The sequence below is a fragment of the Halichondria panicea genome, chromosome 17, assembly GCF_963675165.1.
Source record: "Halichondria panicea chromosome 17, odHalPani1.1, whole genome shotgun sequence".
Taxonomy (NCBI): domain Eukaryota; kingdom Metazoa; phylum Porifera; class Demospongiae; order Suberitida; family Halichondriidae; genus Halichondria; species Halichondria panicea.
The window spans coordinates 3,210,718-3,230,952 of NC_087393.1; the positions used below are offsets into that span (position 1 = coordinate 3,210,718).

The 20,235-nt window shown below is 42.4% G+C and overlaps 1 protein-coding gene across 3 annotated transcripts in view; it reads right to left on the reverse strand.

Annotated features, from left to right (window-relative positions):
* LOC135351754 (E3 ubiquitin-protein ligase rnf213-alpha-like) overlaps positions 1–20,235 on the reverse strand; it is a 66,531-nt gene that overhangs the window by 13,514 nt on the left and 32,782 nt on the right. Inside the window, exons 38-52 of one of the 3 annotated variants that reach the window (XM_064550841.1) lie at positions 20,053–20,186; positions 19,906–20,004; positions 19,688–19,852; positions 19,223–19,300; positions 19,089–19,166; positions 18,821–19,020; positions 18,404–18,626; positions 16,301–16,531; positions 15,372–15,646; positions 15,115–15,304; positions 14,953–15,035; positions 14,699–14,855; positions 13,377–13,570; positions 3,108–3,272; positions 2,837–3,050 (exon numbers count right to left, since the gene is read on the reverse strand). In XM_064550841.1, coding sequence (XP_064406911.1) covers positions 2,837–3,050; positions 3,108–3,272; positions 13,377–13,570; positions 14,699–14,855; positions 14,953–15,035; positions 15,115–15,304; positions 15,372–15,646; positions 16,301–16,531; positions 18,404–18,626; positions 18,821–19,020; positions 19,089–19,166; positions 19,223–19,300; positions 19,688–19,852; positions 19,906–20,004; positions 20,053–20,186 — 2,486 coding nt within the window. The remainder of the gene's footprint in view (positions 1–2,836; positions 3,051–3,107; positions 3,273–13,376; positions 13,571–14,698; positions 14,856–14,952; positions 15,036–15,114; positions 15,305–15,371; positions 15,647–16,300; positions 16,532–18,403; positions 18,627–18,820; positions 19,021–19,088; positions 19,167–19,222; positions 19,301–19,687; positions 19,853–19,905; positions 20,005–20,052; positions 20,187–20,235) is intronic. The other 2 variants (XM_064550842.1, XM_064550843.1) reach the window with 2 other exon arrangements.

A 20,235-nucleotide genomic window follows, 5' to 3' on the forward strand; every position in this document is an offset into this window, starting at 1 on the left:
AATTATAGATGCCAAAAAGGTCTGCTCTTGCAAGATAGTTAGGGGTAATAATAGTAACTGAGAGCAGCCGGCCCAGAGTTTGTGTAGAGCAGGGTGTCATACAGGATTTTGAAGTAGAGGGGGAAAGAAGAAAGTAACTAGCTAAAAAAAAGGTCAACTGATATTTCAATACTCTGTTAGTACCGTATAGCGGGTAATTTTCGTTATTTTCGTGGGCAGGCTGACCTCCACGAAATTTTAATGTAGGCGTGGCTTATCGGAACGTAGGAATGCTGTGCAGCCATGAGACTAAACAAAATTTTTACTCACGAAAACCACCTTTCTCGAGTTGAATGAATTTTTTACCCCACGAAACTTACCCGCTACATGTATACGGTATATAAAATTGACCCCAACTAGTACCTGAAGGCAAATTTTAGGGGGGGGGGGAGTATCCCCACTTTCCCCCTGTATAGTCATAACAATTCACCCGTATATGCTTTTTTATGTTAAGGGATAAGATTAAACTACAAACACTCTGCCCATGCATCCTTACTACACATTAATCCGGACAGACATTATTTTATTGTTGTAAGGGGCCCGGGAAAATGGGGGCCGAGCCAGCTCTTCGGCTGTCTGAGATCACACCTGGTGCATTTTCCGAGTGACAGTATATTCACTTTTAGCTAGCAGTAAAAAAAGGAGATAGAGATGGCACACATTTGATAGGCCTTCCAAGCAAAGTAGCTGTACGCATTTAGATATAAATCAATATCACTTTTCATGTTTACCTGTTTACCATGTCTGACCTCAAGTGCATGTGTGTTCACACATGAAATAAACACACAGTAATATCAAGGGCGTATAAAAAGAGAGAGGGCATGCAACAGCTTGCGAGCAAAAACTAAAGTGGGCGGTGGAAAAGTACTTGATTTTTATGTACTTTATAGTTTTTGTACGCACGTAGGATTAATAGTCAGTTGCAAGCCCTCTCTCTTTTATACGCCCTTGGTAATATCAGGAGCACATTACAGAAGGAGCGTCTTACCTCGAGAATCGCATCTTGTGGAAGTTTGCAAAGCATAACCTTATATGCAAAACCGCTAAGTGGGTGATATCATCTGCAGGCGAGTGCTAATTGAGCTGACGGTGTACTTTTACCAAGCATAGGTCAATAAAAATGAAAAGCTACAGCTAGCTAGTTTAGCTATAGGCCTGGTAGTAATTAAGCTCTCTCTTCTAAGAACCCCAGTAAGACTCCCTACTGCAAAAGCAAAGCGCCTAGTATGCATGTGTGTTAGTCTAGGTCTAGCAAACTTTCTCAGTAATTGGATATACATATGCTCCTCTTTTAGAATTTTCTGTACCTCACCAATGACAGTCTCTTCCATGATGTATACCAACATCCATCAAAGACCTAGCTATTCATTTTTGCTCAACCTAGCTCTCCTGCTGCTGCACTACATACAAAATCTGTTCATAATGATAATCACAGGCTGACCACGGTCTGTAATTTATATACACAGTACTTACACACTTTTCTTATAAGGCAATGCGGCGTTTACGAAAACACACGAGATGCGATTTCTGAACCCATGCACAGTTAGACGCTCCTTCTGTAATATGCTTCTGGTAATATCCAGAGTTCATATAGTAATCATGCATACAGTAGAACATCGATTATCCGGCCCTCCATTATCTGGAACCAGCTTGGAAGTTTCTTTTTAATCAATTTAGGAAATGGGCGTGTCCCTGAAATGCGCATGCGCATTGCAGCTGTTACTATGGAGACAGGTCTGCTTATCTTCTGCCATGTGGCACTGCGCTGTTTATCAATAAAGTGGATGGATCAAGGCGTGGTTTATCTATTTGATTATCCGGTTATTCGGCCTGCCTCTGGAACCAAGGTGTCCAGATAATCGAGGTTCTACTGTACCTTGCATCAGGTGTATTCCAAAAGTAACATGACTGACTTTCTGTCTGAAACACGTGGTCAAATAATAATGACAATTTGGCAAAAACATTATTGTTGCATCGAGGCAAGTGGCGGCATAGAGTATATTTACGTACTGTTTTAGGGGCGTTTAGGATCCCAGGATGGGGTAAAATGCCTCACCCCCATAAATGAAACCTTGTTGGGGCGAGCGAAGCGAGTCCCTTCCTTGTGATAACGTTGCAATTTTGTCTGTCTGTGTGTGTGCCTGTCATGGACCGACACGATATTAGTTTTTTGTAATCGTGACCCTTTACCAACTTTTACGTGAAAGCTGCGCATGGGCACAAGAGCTAGCTACACTCAGGAACGAAGGCTCAAACAAAACACAGAGACTCTTGAGGCCACAGGCACGCCTATAGCTACAGCAGGTCAGAGCAGCTCAGATGGAGATCTTCTGAGCCTGAGATCACACAGGCACGCCTGCAGGAGGTCACAACAGCTTACTTGCCATGTTTCATCAAGGATAGGTCACTTCATGCAAGTCTTGTGTTTTGTGATAATATTAAAACCTGCTAGCTCAACAGGACAACACAGAGACCAGACACTACGGCCGGGCAGGTCAGACCAGTTCATGCAGATGGAGACTTCTGAAGTAGCACAGGCACCTTTAGAGAACACAGCACTACGGCAGGTCAGACCAGCTCAGATGGAAACTTCTGAGGCCACACAGGCACACTTACAACAGGTGTGCTCAGTTCTTTTGGCATAATGAGTTGAAATCATAGATCTATATATAAACCAGATACACAATTCGCGCACACTCGCCCCACAATGTTGTACATTCTCCTAGTTATGGTCTGATTTCACTAAATAAAAATATTAATGATGACAGTATAACATCAGCACTAGGCTTCCACTTACTGAGTCAGACCACTGTGGTGAGTTCTCGGACAAGTCAGCGAAGTCCTCACCAATGATACCAGCCCTCTGCAGTTGTTCAGACTTGCTAACAAGCGACTGTTTTTGTTGTAGTCCCTTCAAGAGATTAGTGGCCTGGAACACAACTGCTGCAGGTGTGTCCTTCTGGTAGCCAATGAATGCATGGGCTTCACTGAAGTGATTGCCTCTAAAGTCACTACATACATGGATCGAGAAAATAAATTTATATCAATGGGTTAAAAAAACAGGTTACCTTGTTTTTGAGAAATCCTGAATCCATTTATCAAACACTGTCAGAATATTGCTCTGCCAGTCTTCGAGCACAGAGGAGGTAAGGACAAAGTGTTTCTCAAGGCGGTTGATGAGGGGGGTAGGGAATTTCTTGTACACAGTGTCTTTCTCAGCTATCAGGATAAGCCTGTGGGGAAGTATAACAGTTATATATTTATAATACTTAATGATGTACTCTGCATGATACACGTACTATAATATGGAATATCAATTGACACTCTCAGTATCTACTTCGCATATACTCTACTTTATACTATGTACAAAATCTCAAAAATTGTGGAAAGCAAAGAATGCTTACATGCCCATAAGTATCATATGGCACACGATACACAAGAAGGCAGAGGTCAAGTTTATTATAACAAAGGATCATTACCCGAGGCCATGCCACGGCCAGCGGGTATAGTAGTCCGTTGGTTTGTGACATCTGAGTCTGCTCACCTGGCTGCCATATAGCATATGCACTGCATGCGTTTATATGTAGCATGGATAGCCTCCACACAACAAGTTATATTACTTTTAATAGTGATGTCAGAGCCTCGTTGTCGAATAAAAGTGAGCAAAAGCTAACTTGCACGTTGGCCATAGCTCTACAAGCATCATTTATTTGAGGTACGAAATTACAAATGAAGTGATCCTGTACCAGGAACAATGGAAAAAAGGGTAGAAAGTTAGAAATTATGATTGTTTCTTTAATCTTTGCCCCTATAAGCCCTAGATACCAGCTGGAGCCATATTCCTAAGACTCTAGGTAATATAGGCTTCTAGTCTTTGCTGTGATCCTATAGCTAGTCCACCACAGTGCACGTCTCATACCAAAGCTCTGTTCTCCAAAGTTTCAGCATGCCTCTTAGTCTATTAATTGCTCATTTTTGTTACTTGCTACTTGGCCAGCTTCCATGCTTCATACAACTGCTTTATTGTATTCATGTAACAGCCAAGGGTTAGCACTTCAGTGCTCTAGTTACCTAATGAAAGCGCCGTGGGTGCTGATGCCTCGGTGGATGTGTCATGCAAAGCTACATAACATAAAGTACTAGCTATTCACACATGATGTCATAATTTGCATGCAGGGAAACTCACTCTTGCAGCTACCAATAGCTAGCGTTCCTAGTGCAAACTATACTATTAAAGTAGGGTAGAACACTCCATGGACCTTCTGAAAAGGCTGCAATGACATTCCAAGTAGGCATAACTCGAGAACGAAGCATTATTTTGCAAATCCACGTATTAAAACCCAAGAAAACGTTACTAGAAGCCTATAGAAACTCTTACTTGCACTTCCTTGATCCTTGAGCAGCTGTAGCAGTCTAAACAGACACACTACTGTATATTTTGCTTGCGCATGCGCAGATTCCTATTGCATTGGAATTGCCCACGCATCAATGTACTACACAGTTTAAAAAGTACTCAGTAGTAAATGTGGTTTGTCATAGCACAAAGTACAAGCAACCTGTAGGTTACTGTACAGCGGGTATATTTCGAGGGTATAAATGTTTGTGGTTTTCGCTGATCAAGCATCTACCGTGAACATTTATACCCCCGAATTTAATATCGCATGCATGCATGCTGCAGAAAGGCTGCTATTCCGCAAAAACCTTTCTAGCGGTCATCCTGCGAAAGTTTATACCCTTGAAATATACCCGCTATACGGTATCTTGTGTCAGGAGTTTTCCTGTTTTTTTGTGTATTAGATTTTACTATCGTGTAGTTATTAGTACTCCCGAGGGCGCATAGAACTGCCCTTGGGTACAAATCTAATACACGAATTACTTTTTCACACTTTACGATGCATGGTTTTGCAAAAATAAAAATAGCAATAATACTGTGGAGCTGTCAGTGCCGCATAGCAGTTTCGGGGGGGGGGGGGGGAGGAAAATCGATTTCAATATTGACGACCATTATCAACTATAGCACTAAAGTGCTAACCCTCGGCTGTTTACATGGTTTACACGAATATTAAGATACGATAAGTGCAGTAGTATGTAATGAGATGGAAGCTGACTAGAGGCATGCTGATACTTCTGTGAACAGAGTTTTAGTGGTGCATGATAAATCCAAGTGGACTAGGAGTAGGATATATCACAGCAAAGTCAAAAAGCCTGGAGTCTTAGAAATAATTATGGCTCCTGGAGGCTAGGATAAGTAAAGAAGCAACAAACCCCAACCATCAGTCTATCTTCTACATACTCTTTTCCCACTGTTCCTGCATGGTACGGGATCACTTCAGCTATAAATACGTGCCTCGAACAAAGACCGCTGGTAGATCTTACCAATGCAGCCATAGATAGAATAAGCCAACGTGCAAGTTCAAGCTTCTTAGCTTTTACGACAACAAAGCTTTAACATCAAAATCTGCCACTATTGAAACTTTGAGTGAAGGCTATCCATGCTGTAAACGCAGCGCAATGGAATCTAGAGACAGGCTCCTAGCTATAGGCAACAACAATTAACTAGTCACAACAAATTGACTTCACAGTGTAGCTTAACCAAATTCTTAGATCGAGGAGCAAAACATCAACTGACAATACAGGTAAATTGAAATGAGGTAAAAAAGGTGAACAAAACCTTAAATATGTGGAGCGGGGCCCCAGAGGCTCGCACAACAACAAAGGGAGGAAGTGGAGCATTAACAATGAGAATTGTTAGAAAAGAGTGATATATCGATATCAACATCAACATCAAATCATGGTTAAGGTAGTAGTCGTAACATAAGGTGCTAATAAGGTTCTAATTTAAAGTAAGGTGCATTGAGCGTGAACACCAGACGACTACTACCTGCTGGCCGCGGGTAATATTTATGCTTTTCAATAAAGTAGAGTAACTTAATTGGCATATATACAGGTTTAAATGGGGCTACCGAATTGCCTAAATATTCTTGTCTCGATCATCAACGGTCATGAGATTTGTTTTTGGGACTCATTACTCCCTTACTAACTTCCATGTAAATTATTGTGCATACTTCATATGGCATACAGGCGGGACACAGATCTCCTTAGCCTTCTCGACAACGCAATAGAAGGTATAAGCCACAAAATCACAGGAGACTATGTATTTACAGGGGCGTAGCCAGGATTTGAGAGAGGAGGGTGCTGGATGAATGGATTGTGCAAAATGCGCCCCAACGGGGGTCTGAGGGCAGTCCCCCAGAAAATGTTGATTGTTACATGCTCTGAGATTGATTCTAATGCAATCTGGCCAAAGAAATGAGAGTACTGCTGCTTTGAGGGTACTGGTGGTTAAGCTACATCTTCGTCTGAAGATGTCCTGCAATGTTTTGAGTTGTGACAATTAAATCAGCTGCTAACCAGGTTCTGCTTGTGAATTAGCAGAACAGGGTGGCAAGCCACTTGCAGTTGCAGTGCTGCTCTGTGAACTGGGCTCAACTGAAAAATACTCAAAAAGTATGATGATGACGGTGATAGCTGCTGAACAGTCTGCAACGTGGGGGCCGGACCAGAGGAGGAATGCCAGTGTCAAAAGGTCACTAATTAAAACACCACGTGGCCCTATGTTTACATGTAAAACTGAGTTTACCCTCGCGCCCCTGTTATACACCATCAATAGCTTGATCCTCTTTATAATCACAACAGAAATCGGTTGAGCTATCGCGCCCCAGAGGAATCAGCTTGAGAGAGGAGATCCAGGATTTAATTGCAACCTTTGACCTTTTATTGCATTCTTCAAAACCACAAGATATGAAAATTAGCCTTCCGTGGCTAGGGTATAAATTTTGATGTACTGGCTTGCTGCACTGGATAATCTAGGTATAGTAAGCTTTCCAAGCAGGCAAATAAAGAACAGAAGCGCTAAGCTGCTATATGCAGCAAAGGTCAAGAACCCAGAACAAGAATGTTTAATCCTTCATTAAACGTGACCCTATTGACCCTGGCGTTCCTCCTCTGGGGCCGGACCTTGGTCTCTGCTCAGCCCACGTGGCTTTGCGCATGTGCACTGACTAGAATGAATATTTGGAGGTGGAGCTAGCTAGTTGGAGGTGGAGATTTGAGTAGAGTTCTCTCAGCTAGCTAGCTACCTTAGCTCTCGGCCTTAGCTAGTAAACGGAACTTGTGGATCAAAGTCTAAGGCCAGAGGGGGGTGCTGGAGCACCCTCTGCACCCCTCTGGCTACGCCACTGATTTAATACGGAAAAAACTAGTAAACAAACTAGTTTACGGTATATTTGGTTTACTAATGGTTCCCTAGATTTGGGGAACTCAGTTGCGCATGTGCATATCACCCATGCAATAGATACCAGGCCGTATTCTTCACGTTTTAATTTTCCCAATCAGCTTGCAATGCTATAGTTATACACCTTCCGGCAAGAAGAAAATTAAGCAGCTTACAATTATAAACGTGCTCTTCGTACTACAGGGTTTTTCAGAATCTTTACAACAGTGGTGTGCAAGGCTTAAAAGCCAGTGGTTACAGATGAGTAACCTCAACTTGAGATTGCATGGGCAGGCGAGAGGCTAGCCTCGATCCCAGGCCGCACTTAAGGGAAGTGGGCCTGGTATCGACTGCTTGCGCATGCGCTAATACCCCCCCCCCGGTATCTGGGGGCTTTGGATAACATCGTATATGCTCAGTAAAACTATGACATCACAACGAACGGAAGTGCATGGACTGAAGGAAGTAGATAGAAAGTTCGATTGAAGGTTTCTAGCCCATCGGATAGCATTCTCTGATAGCTACCCTTAGCCTGCTATGTTAACAAAAGACTCACAGCCTGCAACAGTGTGGATGACGATCGTCTGAACGGAGTGAAAGCTGACAAGAGCCTATATGGACAGGCCACGCCCATTTAACACTAACTTTGGTGAAAGTCTACTATACTACTGCTACTGATTCTATCAGAAGAAAATAGCTGTACAACAAACCTACACAGCTCTGTCTCTAGCTAGCTAGCTATATAGCTCTGTGTGGGACTTTTAGGATATTTTCTCTGATGAATCCATGAAATTTTACGGGGAAAAATATCCAATAATGTGGCGCATGCGCAAGCAGGCCTTCTTTTCTATGAAGGCCGGTGAAGGAGGCTAGCGAGAGGCTGGCTGTACTTGTGTAATAATAATTATTGCCAGAAATTAAGTGTTGACGTTTGTTCTGGCTTATTCCTGTAGATGGGTTAACACAAAAATGGTGTGGTACTTCGATCTCTTCTTCTCACATGACTTATACTTAAACCATAGATAGAGTAGAGAGGGACTGGAAACGGAAGTACCCTCGAAGTACCATATCCGTGTATCTCCGCGGTTTTAATCGAGGCTTACTTTTTAACACAAGGGCTAAACATGAATAATTCATGAGAATTGTTTTGCTCTCCGTAAGAAGTCCATGCATGAGCAATTCTGCTGCTAAACATCAACTTTCATCTCATACTTAAGGCCATTTGGGACACAGCTAGGACACTATATTTCGTTACACAGCCTTAGCTATTAAAGGTAATATAGGAACACAAGCATGAAAAAGCGCTCTGTGTACCTCTAGCTACTTCACGACAATCAAGATTATATTTTCTTCGTTTCCAATTAATACCTACTATCAGGGGGCATGTGATTCAGTAATATGGGAGTAGCTCTGAGATGTATGCATTGCACACAATAAGTAGTTTCCCGGGCTTTTGCGAGAGTTATGAGGAGATCGATACACGGATAGTCCCAAAGCCACTACGTAGACTCATTGTAAAACATCACGTGAATCACTTCTGTTTCCAATCTCTCTCTACTCTATCTATGCTTAAACTATATAGCCTCCCCTGAAGAGAAGGGTGCTACTGACTGCTTGCGCATGCGCAACATTATTGGATATTTGTTCCCATAAAATGTCCTATTGAATTTATCACGAAAATATCCTGATAAAATATTGAAAGTCATACACAGAGCTATTTAGCTGCATGGTTAGCTATAGCTATATAGAGACAGAGCTGTAGTTTTGTTGTACAGCTATGTACAGCTATTTTCTTTCTGATAGAGTCAGTAGCAGTATAGTCGATCTATAGACTTTCACCATGCAAAGTTAGTATTAGATGGGCGTGGCCTGTCCATTAGGCTATTGTCAGCTTTCACTCCGTTCAGACGATTGTCATCCACACTGTTGCAGGCTGTGGGTATTTTGTTAGCATAGCAGGCTACGGGTAGCTATCAGCTCTTTCTCAGATGGGCTAGAAACCTTCAATCGAACTTTCTATCTTCTTCCTTCAATCCACTTCCGTTCGTTGTGACGTCGTTGTTTTACTGAGCATACACGTTGTTATCCTGCGTTAGCCGGTATCTGGCTAATGGTTAGCGCATGCGCAAGCAGTCGATACCAGGCCCTCTCTTCGAGGAAGAGCGGCCTAAACCAGACTAGAGAGAGAGACATGCTGAAACATTTGATTTAGTGGTACATAGATATGCACTGTGGACTAGGATCACAGCAAAGAAGCCCAGAGTCTCAGAGAAGTATGGAGCGCTCCTGGAGTAGGATCCCAGAGTCATGCAGCTAACAGAGACAACATCCAGTCACAATTCTAGCTTTCTATTTTAGTGACCCTTTTCCATCGTTCCTGGTACAGGATCACTTCATCTGCAAGTAATAAAGGCCAGTGTAGCTAGCTCAACGTGCAAGTTCACGCTTCTTAGCTTTTATTCGACAACGAAGCTTTAACATCAAAATCTGCCACTAGTATAAAACTAATAACTTGTTGTGTGAAGGCTATCCATGCTGTAAACGCAGCGCTATGATATCCAGGTGAGTATATAGATTCAGAATACACAAACAAACAAACAAACCAACAGACTACTATACCCGTGGCCGCCCACGCACACCACGGGTAATCATACACCCCATACAAATTAATGCGTTGTTGCTAGCTGCCCTGATAAATTATGCTGAGTATGTCATATACTACATGTGTTAATGCACGCAACATTTTTGATTGTAGCCCGCCTGCCTAGCCATACATAGTTATGTCAACCCACGGAGTTTACAAGTGTGAGTTTTGTGAGTGGGCAGATCAAAGCAATCCAGTGCTCTGTATATAGCATGTGCATCACTACCATAGCAACCGTATATTGCACTGCAATATGCTATATGATGCAGTGCAGTATATATGGCATGTTGCACTGTGTGTACATGCAATGGATGAAATCCCACCCTTAGAAAAACTACTATGGAATTCAAAAATTCACTCAAAACACATGTCTTTCATTACAATTTTAGGGGAAAACTTGAGCAATCAGAAGAGTTTGACGTCATTGGGCAACAAGTTAGTTATTGCAGGCGCCCTTGTGCAACATGCCAAATATTGCACTGGATACAATGGCCGAGGGCCAGCCGCAGGCCCCGAGGGCATTATGTTGCTCCAGTGCAATATATGGCATGTTGCACTTGTGCTGGGCAATAACTAACTTGTGACGTATTTTAGATAACAACGTATTTATATGGCGTACGTGTATAGTAGTTGTTACTCCCTTCATATACTCCTGGTACTAACCATGCATACATGTAGCTACATGTGATGTTAGTATGCCTCAAAGCCTTTGACAAAGGCGTAAGCTGCACGAGGGATACGGTAAAGCTAACTGTGTGTGTGTGTGTTCGGGAGATTGGAAATAAAAAAATTCAAGTCAGGTGTATACGCGTGTGTCTGTTCCAGCTGTAACTGCTAAACGGTTGAAAACTAACAGTCTACAGGCCAAATTCTCTTGGATTTTGATTCGTGGATTTGCAAACTAAAGATAGAGTTATAGCTTTTACTCACAGTGAAGGCTGTTGCAATCTCTTCAGAACGTTATATAGCATCATCTGTTCGCACAAACTTTCTATTCGACTTATGAGTTAACCATGCACTAAAGTGCTAGCTGTTTGTTTGTAACAAGAGTCAGAAAAGATCGAGCTGCATAGCTGCATGCCTATACACTGTATTGCCAGAAGCAGCCCTTGTGAACTCTGACCTCATTGCAGATCCACCCCTTTTTAATCGACAGGAATGCAAAACTTTATTAAAATTCTACATTGTAGATCTACATGCTTCTATCCTTTACGGTGGCCCTGAACGCTACTCTAGTTGGTAGTTCATACTTGATAGTTCAAACGCGCATTTGGTAGTTGGCAGTTGCTACTTGATAGTTCAAATGCGTAGTGGTAGTTCGCAGTTGCTACTTGATAGTTCAAACACGTAGTTGGCAGTTGGAAGTTGGTAGTTGGCAGTTGGCAGTTGGGAGTTGGTATAGTTGGCAGTTGGGAGTTGGTAGTTGGTAGTTGGCAGTTGGCAGTTGGGAGTTGGCAGTTCGTAACCTTTAAACTTTGCAACAATAATTAGCCTGCTTTTAAATCATGATACTGGCACCGATATCTAGCTGGCCTAAGACGGCAATATTAATCTTATATGTACACATCTAGGTAGGGAGATCATTTCAAGTCTAATCCTCATGTACCTATATTCCCAGATCCCAGCAGGGAGGGGGGAATTATAGAAACAGGTTTTGCATGGCACTATTGAGGCTATTTAAAGTTATGGTTAAAAGATTAGAGGCAGTGCAAAGATCTACATGTATATACAACATTTGCTACCTGCAAAGTTTAAAGGTCACGAACTACCAACTGCCAACTGCCAACTGCCAACTGCTGCCAACTACCAACTACCAACTGCCAACTGCTAACTGCCAACTCCCAACTGCGAACTACCAACTACCAACTGCCAACTGCGAACTACCAACTGCCAACTGCCAACTGCCAACTACTAACTGGAGTAGCACTCAGGGCCACCGTAATCCTTGCATGAAGATCATTCATCAAGCCATCAGATAGACTTCTGTTTCCACTAAGCTCCTCTTCTATAACTGTTTAGATCCCATTTGAGTGTATTTAGCAGGGAACTATGAGCTATAGTACCGGTACTATAGATTGCTCTGGGCTACAAACTACAAGATTGTACATTGTATTGTGATTTACAAGAAGATACACATGTAATAACATAAAAATTATTGTAGCTAGATGCTTTGTCTAGTAATATAATAACAGAACTAGAATGAAAGAGAGAAGCTCTAGTTTCTTTTTTGGCTTTGTTCGAAAGTAGTAGGAGACGCTCGTTTTTTGGGCAGTGTGCTGTGCTTTTTTGCTGCAAGGCTGCATAGGGGAGGAGCTGGATGTATGGAAGTGCTGGGATTCTAGCTTTGGCTTCTTCCTAAAGTTCCTTTCGCTTTGTTCAAGAGTAGTATAGGAGCCGCTCATTTGCTGGGCTTGTTTGCTGCAAATTATAGCTTATAGGTGTCTTCCTTTCGCTTTGTGAGAGTAGTACGAGCCGCTCTTTTCTTGGGAAGTGTGCTGGGCTTGTTTGCTGCAAAACTGGGGGAGGAGCTGGATGTTTCCGTTTTGTGGGTGGAGCTAGGACTATAATTTTGTGGACCATTAAACTGAGGTGGAGGAACAGGGTTGACTTGAATAGAGACCACAGATTTAGTAGAGACACAGAGATGCCAACTTCAGATATTAGTTTTCAAAAGAATAATGATGCAGTTGCTAGGTTGGCTGTTTATATAGGTTGACTGTTGCTAAGCTAGTGCATTTCTAGTAGCCAATAGGTTTTGGGATCTAAATCAGTTAGAACATGTGCATTCGGTATCTATGGTTATAGTGTCCCTCACCCCTCGGGCTAAAGCCCTCGAGCTTAGGGACACTATAACACATAGATACCTCATGCCCATGTTCTAACCATAACGTGGGTTCAGTGTCAACAATTGCAAACAACATATACCTCTTCTATATAATCATAACACTCTAATACCTGACACTTTTGAGTAAAGCACAACATGGCGAGAGGCATTTAGCACAGCGCAGCTTGCATTACTCGTTCATAAAGGATTGATCTAGCTATACTCAAAGGCATTCAAATTACCGAATAACGGGTAATTTCAGGAGGGCAAAATATTTGTGGTGGAGCAGTTCCTGGATCTTATTTTGTGGTTGCTGCTTGCGCATGGTAGGTAAAGGTGTCAAGGTCGCTTTATTCGTGGTTAAAATATTCGCGCTCAGGAATTTAACCACGAAAACCATGAATATTTTGCCCTCCGGAAATTTCCCGCCATATGGTACGTGTCATATGGTACACGCACCAGATACGGTACATACCGTATATGCTTCATTCCACCCCAAACCATAATCACAGGACTTGCCTATGGAGGTGGTACATGTAAGTAAATAACAAGCAAAGGCTGTATAAATAGAAGAATCACAAATTGAAATCACTCACTTGAAGTTATCATGAACCCTACACTTGACCCTGTGTGTCTGCAATCCCAGGTCCACATAGCGTACTCCACTATAATCCATGTAGTACTGGTTGAGGACATCATAGAGGCTCTCATAGAGGTTCTCCAGATTGAGAAGGATGACTGTCCGCCCTGTCTCCATGCAAATCTTGATTTGATTAATGTTACGGCAAACCTAAGAAAGGATAGAGTACACCAATAAAGCTGTGAGGCCTACTGTATTCATACTGAGTTTAGGTTTAACCATTAAATGTTAATCACAAATTAACTCGGGTATTCCACTACTAATTATCAATGTCCTTCTTATAATGAAAGCACCCCTCGGAAGATGTACCAGTTACATAACATAAAGCTACTATGATATTATTGCATGCAGGCACTCATGCAGTTACTGGCACAGACTTGTGAGTATCCGTGGAATAATGCGAAAATGCAGGTTAAATCTGCGCATGTGTGACAGCAGTTGCTTTGTCAACCAGAAGGATGCGTAGCAACAAAATTGATTTTCTCCCAGTTGAATTTAATTATTTTATCCCAACAAGGAAAAGGTTGTGGTGAGGCAACTGCCTATACAAAGACCTTAGAGTCACAAAAAACACAACAGAGAATGATGAGTACGAGGCAGCACTTGAGACCTTTTCTGGTAGTATTCCAGATGAATGGTAATCTGGTAAAAAAGGAGTGCCTGAATTCATTGATTCTTGAGTGGGCACAACGCAACATAGAGTGACGTGAGGGCCGGATAGGTAGTGTAGTAGTTTGTAAAATTGATGCAATCCAGCGAGTTCACAATTTTGTACGCTTGACACAGGGAGAGAGTTTCGTGTCGTTTGGTAACGGATAACCAGCTAGTTGAGTTCAAGGAGTTCATCTTCATAGGTATTACTCCACGAGAACGTTGTTGGGTTCCACTTGGAGCAGATCCAGTGAGCTGCTCTTTTTTGCAATCTTTAAGGATATGTTTGTCCTTCTTAGTGTGGGGTGACCAAACAGGAGCACAGTACTCCAAGTGAGGCCTGACCAGAGCAATTAAGGTATGATGCTTTCTTTACTTCCCTGCTGCATCCGTAGAGAGTTTGACGGAGGAGATTCAGTGTTCTTGTTGCTCGGCGTGATACATTGTAACAACAATGCCACTACAGCCTCTCTTATTGGCGCCAATCTCGCACGCAATGTCTCACTGCACATGTACATCATCGTAATGCGCCTGGATTCAACCACGCCCATTGTTTCCAATCCCTTTCTCTTCCTTAATCTTACTTAACCGTCACGCATTCACTCACTCACTCACTCACTCACTCACTTGTGTGTACTCTTTATCCTTTGGAAAGCTGCTACCAAAGAGGATGTACGGCTGTGAGGTGAGGTCTGAATTATTCACCCCTTCCACTCCCAAGTAATGCTTCAGAATGTCCAGAGCAGCATAGTTCTCAGTCAGGAACAGCAGATAGCGATTCTCACTGGTGAACAGAGTAATATTGCATTCATGTTATACACAGCCTGCAGGCCTATGTAGCTACGATAGTTAATTAAGCTTTATACACAATAAATCTTTACCCATGCCAGGTAGTGTCCTTGGTGTTAAGGCTGGTCTTAATTAGCCCCAGTCGACTACAGTCAGGGTTCCTTATCGACATCATCTGCAGAGGGGAAAAATGGTAACTTTACTAGCTCAACAAAGAAAAATGCACAGCTATTAAGGAATGCTGGCTGCAGAACCTCGTCATTCGGCCCAGTGAAGTCTTGGCTGTCTTCTATGTAGCCAATGGCGTTACGAAACTCTTCTAAAGGATTTATTTCTTCTGACTCTAGTCCACCAAAGTTCCTACGTATGGCATGTTCCATCTGGGGCCAAGAGAGGGGCTGACACATTGACCTCTCACACATCCAGTACAGCATCTTGATAAGACTATTATATATACAGAGAGGAAGGAACGATGACACTCAGATTCAATCCACACAATACGTATACGTACCTATAAAAGTCACGGAGACCAAAGAACTGCCTCTTTTGTTTCTCACAAATGTTACAGACTTTCACATAAGCGTTAGACAGAGGCTCAAAGTATCTACGAAGTTGCTCCCTGATCGGGTCATTGGCTTTATTAGAGCAGATACCCTCAGCACTCAATTTTAGGTCATTCTTCCCAGGGTCTCCCCTCGTTACCATGACACCACGGTTCATCTTAGCAGGGTCCAGAGCCCAGTTAGATATACCAATAAAGGCCACTCTCTTCTCACGCTCTACAGTCTAAGAAAAAGCATGCAGGCACATTCATGCATATAATTTATACTATACACAATTGGTATGAATTGTAAAGTGTTGCAATAAGGCTAAGAGCATTACAGTAGAACCTTGATTATCCGGATACCTTGGTTCCAGAAGCAGGCCGGATAAGTGAATATGCCGGATAATCGAATAGATAAACCACGCCTTGATCCACCCACTTTATTGATAAACAACAGTGCCACATGGTTGTCTGCGCATGCGCAGAAGATAAGCAGGCATGTATCCATGGTAACAGCTGCTACGCGCATGCGCATTTGAGGGACACGCCCATTTTCTGATCTGATAAAAAGAAAACTGCCAAGCCGGATAATCGAGATTCCGGATAATGGAGGGCCGGATAATCGAGGTTCTACTGTATCAAGTAAGAACCAGGGGGGCTAAGGCGACAGATCCCTCCTGGTTTTCATACTGTAATTATGCAGATATATTCCAATTATTTCTTGTTTATAAAATTACTGTTATCTCAATTTCACCTGCAGAATGGGGAAAATCCTCTCCTGGACTCACCTCTTGGGCAGCGCTTCACCCCCATTTTATTTTGTGCTCCCATCTTACGGCCATTATTTGTACGCCATGCATCATGCAAAGCGATACCAATTAACTGAAGCCACATACCTGCTGCTGATGATCATTACCCGACCACTCGGTCCCGTCCTCCAGCAGAGGGTGCAATGCCTTGAGGGGCAGGGAAGGGGAGTCCTCAGCCAGCCCCACTTCGTCCAGTACAACCACCGACACATATTGTTTGGTGTCCTGATTGGCTTGAAACCTCTCAGCTGACTTGAACACTTCTATAACACTTTCTGGAGTGGAGAGCTGGCTGCACTGGTAGGAGAACATGTGCACCTGCAAGGGGAGTCCGACAACATCAACTAAATTAAACAACATGCACATAATTATACTAACAATTAAACGCCCAGGCGTTTAAACGAGATGGGCGATTATTCGAAACGGGCGCGTTTATATTATTACGTCTACTCCAAACTCTTACGCAGCAGCAGTTATTCTCTTCTTGGCTGCTGTGTCAGCAGCTTAAATCTTATAAGTCATAGGAGTGGTGTTTCTCCCTCTGTGTTGGTATATCTCTCTCTGCCATCATAAACTATTATTCTATGCTGCCATGCTTGCAACTGGTTCCACGTGCTACTTTAGCTCCACCCACAGTGCCACGCCCCATACATGGGGCGATTATTTAAGATGAGCATTTACAGCTGGGCGTTCAAACGAGATGGGAGTTTAATCAAGGAGGGCATTTAATCAAGCTAGTAAATACGCGGTACATACGGTACTTTACACAAGCACTAATTATAATTGGAAATCTGGGTCGAATCCGGGACATAATATTATTATTCTGAGTAGACTACTCACTAGTGGGCACAGTAAACGACCACTAATTGCATATGCGCAAACAGTACGTGGCTGCTTGATAGGAATTAAGCGACAGCTAGGCTTACTCTAGGAACATCCACAAACATGTACAACCTCAAACACAAAGCGCTATAATTTTGAGCTAACTCATGCACAGTTAAACCACTTCTGATCGACCCAAACCTAATCCAGATTCCAACCTGGCTTAAAGGCCTCGTGTAAACGGGGCTACATAGGATGTCTAAGGACACTTATATACAGTAGCACGCAAAACTAAAGTTTCTGTTCTGTTAGCGTAGTACGCTCGATCATGTCCCACGGTTACCAGTCTCTGCATGCAAATGTGAATACATTGTACCTGTGAGTATTTAATAATGTTTGCTGGTACTTCACTCTTCACTGCCCTAAAGCTTTGGTGCCTGAGGAATCAGCACCCGCGCAATGCTTTTATTGAAAAAGCAGTATTTCCATCACAATCTAAATATTAGTGCCTTTTTTACTGTTTGCACGGTTTGCATAATGATTTCCCGCTATAACAATTTTTGGGGGGAAATGTTAGTTATGTTGTATCAAGAGAGTATATAAGAGAAGAGTGTCGAATTACCGATACCTCTACCTCTACGCAAAAACTGTGCACAAAGTAAGATGACACGCACGTGATGAAGTATAGTAAAATCTTGTTAACCGTGACGTTTTTAGGGGTGTGGTAATTAAACAATAACATTTGATTTCTAGCTAGTTGTTCGCGTTCAACGTTCAGAGCTGCTACTGAACACTGATAGGAGACAATCTCTTGAACTTTGAAACTACATGTAAGTTAGTCTATATTTTAGCAGCCCGCACCCCCCAAAAAAACAAAAATAACTACGTTGTAGATATATCTGTAAAACAAACAGCGTAATTATTTTTGCGATAAATGTCAGATGAAGTGTACAACATCCGTGAGGCGCAGGAAGTGTTGTATGCACCACATTCCTTACTATCTCCAAGTCAAAGTTCAATAGCGAATCAAAAGAAGTGCAACTCAACTCAACGCATCTCTCCTGAACATTTTGAAGCTGAAAAATGGAACTGTGCATTGGCAGCTTAATAGCTCAGTGCTTGTGCATTGGCAGGTGATACACAATTGACCTTGACCAGCAGGTAATAAATAACGTGGTGCATCAAACACTACATGCATTTCGCGGATGTATATTAGTACCTTCTTTCGGTAAATGTAACAGTCAATAACTAACACGCTGTAGTAAGTGGTTTTTGGCTAAATGCACATGCACAAAAACAAAAGTACGCACACAAAACAGAAACTGTAGTATGAAGGAAGAGCACACTACATATAGAAATGTTCCTCACTTGTTTGAATTCCCTTAGTACCGGTGATCGTGATCCTGGTCCTTGCATGGAGTCTTGAATAATCGACTTGGCCAGAGATTTGGAACTGCCTGGCTTTCCTACCAAGAAGAGTGGGATCCTGAGCTCAATACAGATAGCCATCATGAACACATTCTCCCTCAGGGCAGCATTCTTAGCAATATTAGAGCCAAGCATCATTTCGTCCAGCAAACCCTCCTCACACCTGCAGATAAGCCTATATATATATAGTGTACACTTTTCACAACTCCCCATACCAGTACTTGACACAGGATAAAGGTGACAGTTTATACTAGAAAATAATTATACATAAACATATACATATACTCAATCCAACACTGCCTTTGCAAGCTACGTAAATAGCCTGCACTAAATACAACAGGCTATAATCAAGCTGACCATCTTATCTCATCTCTGAATTGCTGAGCCCCTCCTGATAGCAGTAGCGGTTGTTTGAAACATGTTGCGATATATTTTTCATAACATGACCTGTCATGTAGCCTAGCATGATAACAAACGCTTACAGAGAGGATTAGTGCACTAGTGACATTGCTCAAGAGCTGATGACGAGGGGGAAGAGCTGTTGTCTCATACTCTTTCTACATAAGTATTGAGAAAGATCATTCGGCTATAATAATTATTAGAGATTAGAATTGCATTCTTATACCTCACTATCACTGAGAGGTGCACAGAACTCATTGTAGTCCTCTTCTGCTCTATTTGTAGCTGTTGTCTCATACTCTTCCTAGAAAGAGCATTCAGCTATAATAATTATTAGAGATTAGAATTGCATTCTTATACCTCACTATCACTGATAGGTGCACAGAACTCATTGTAGTCCTCTTCTGCTCTATTTGTAGCTGTTGTCTCATACTCTTCCTATAATTATTGAGAAAGAGCATTCAGCTGTCATAATTATTAGAGAGCTACCGTATCATCTGGTTAATAAGCGCACATCAACTAATAGGCGCATACTGGTTAGCAAACCAAGAGCTTGATAGAAGGCGCATGGTTTTCTGTACAGTTCTCTGCCCAATAACTGGTCTCCACACTTCTTTATAGATGCTAAGTCTCTTTCACTACCGGTAGTTGGGTTGCTGCTGTTAGATCTAGACCTCTTGCAGACAAACGATCGAGCTAGCTAATGGAGATTTGCTTCATTGAAACGTCTGGGCGTGGTTAAAATAAGCGCATCCGGATAATAGGCGCACAGAGGCCTGCAGGCGCATGCGCTTACTAACCAGATCATACATTGCATTCTTATACCTCACTATCACTGAGAGGTGCACAGAACTCATTGTAGTCCTCTTCTGCTCTACTTGCTCTATTTGCTATAAGTGGAGCAAACACACTTTCCATTTTCTCATAGAAGTACTCGAAGACAATCATGGCTCTCTCAACATCCCTCAGACTTACAAAGCTGCACTCATTCTGAAAAGGCGTGTTGGTTGACAAGTCTTTAACAGAAAGTAACAAGTAATCACCTTTTGGTTTCTCATGAACTTTTGAGATGCAGCCAGTACTGTTGATATGGCTATAATGACGTCAGAACTCTCATTGCACAGCAAGGGGTGTCCGCGTATCTGTATCAGGAAAACAATGACGATATTGATCCTTAGTTATTTTCTCACATGGTCCATGACGATCTGACGGGTGTAGTCATATTCAGTAGCTGTGTTAAGCTGGCCAAAGTCATAGACCAAAGGGCACATACTAGGAGGCAGCTCCAGCACACGGTATACCAACTGACGCAGGGGGATCTTACCTGCCACAGTGTGAGGGGAGGTCGTAAAATATTCACAACATACAACCAC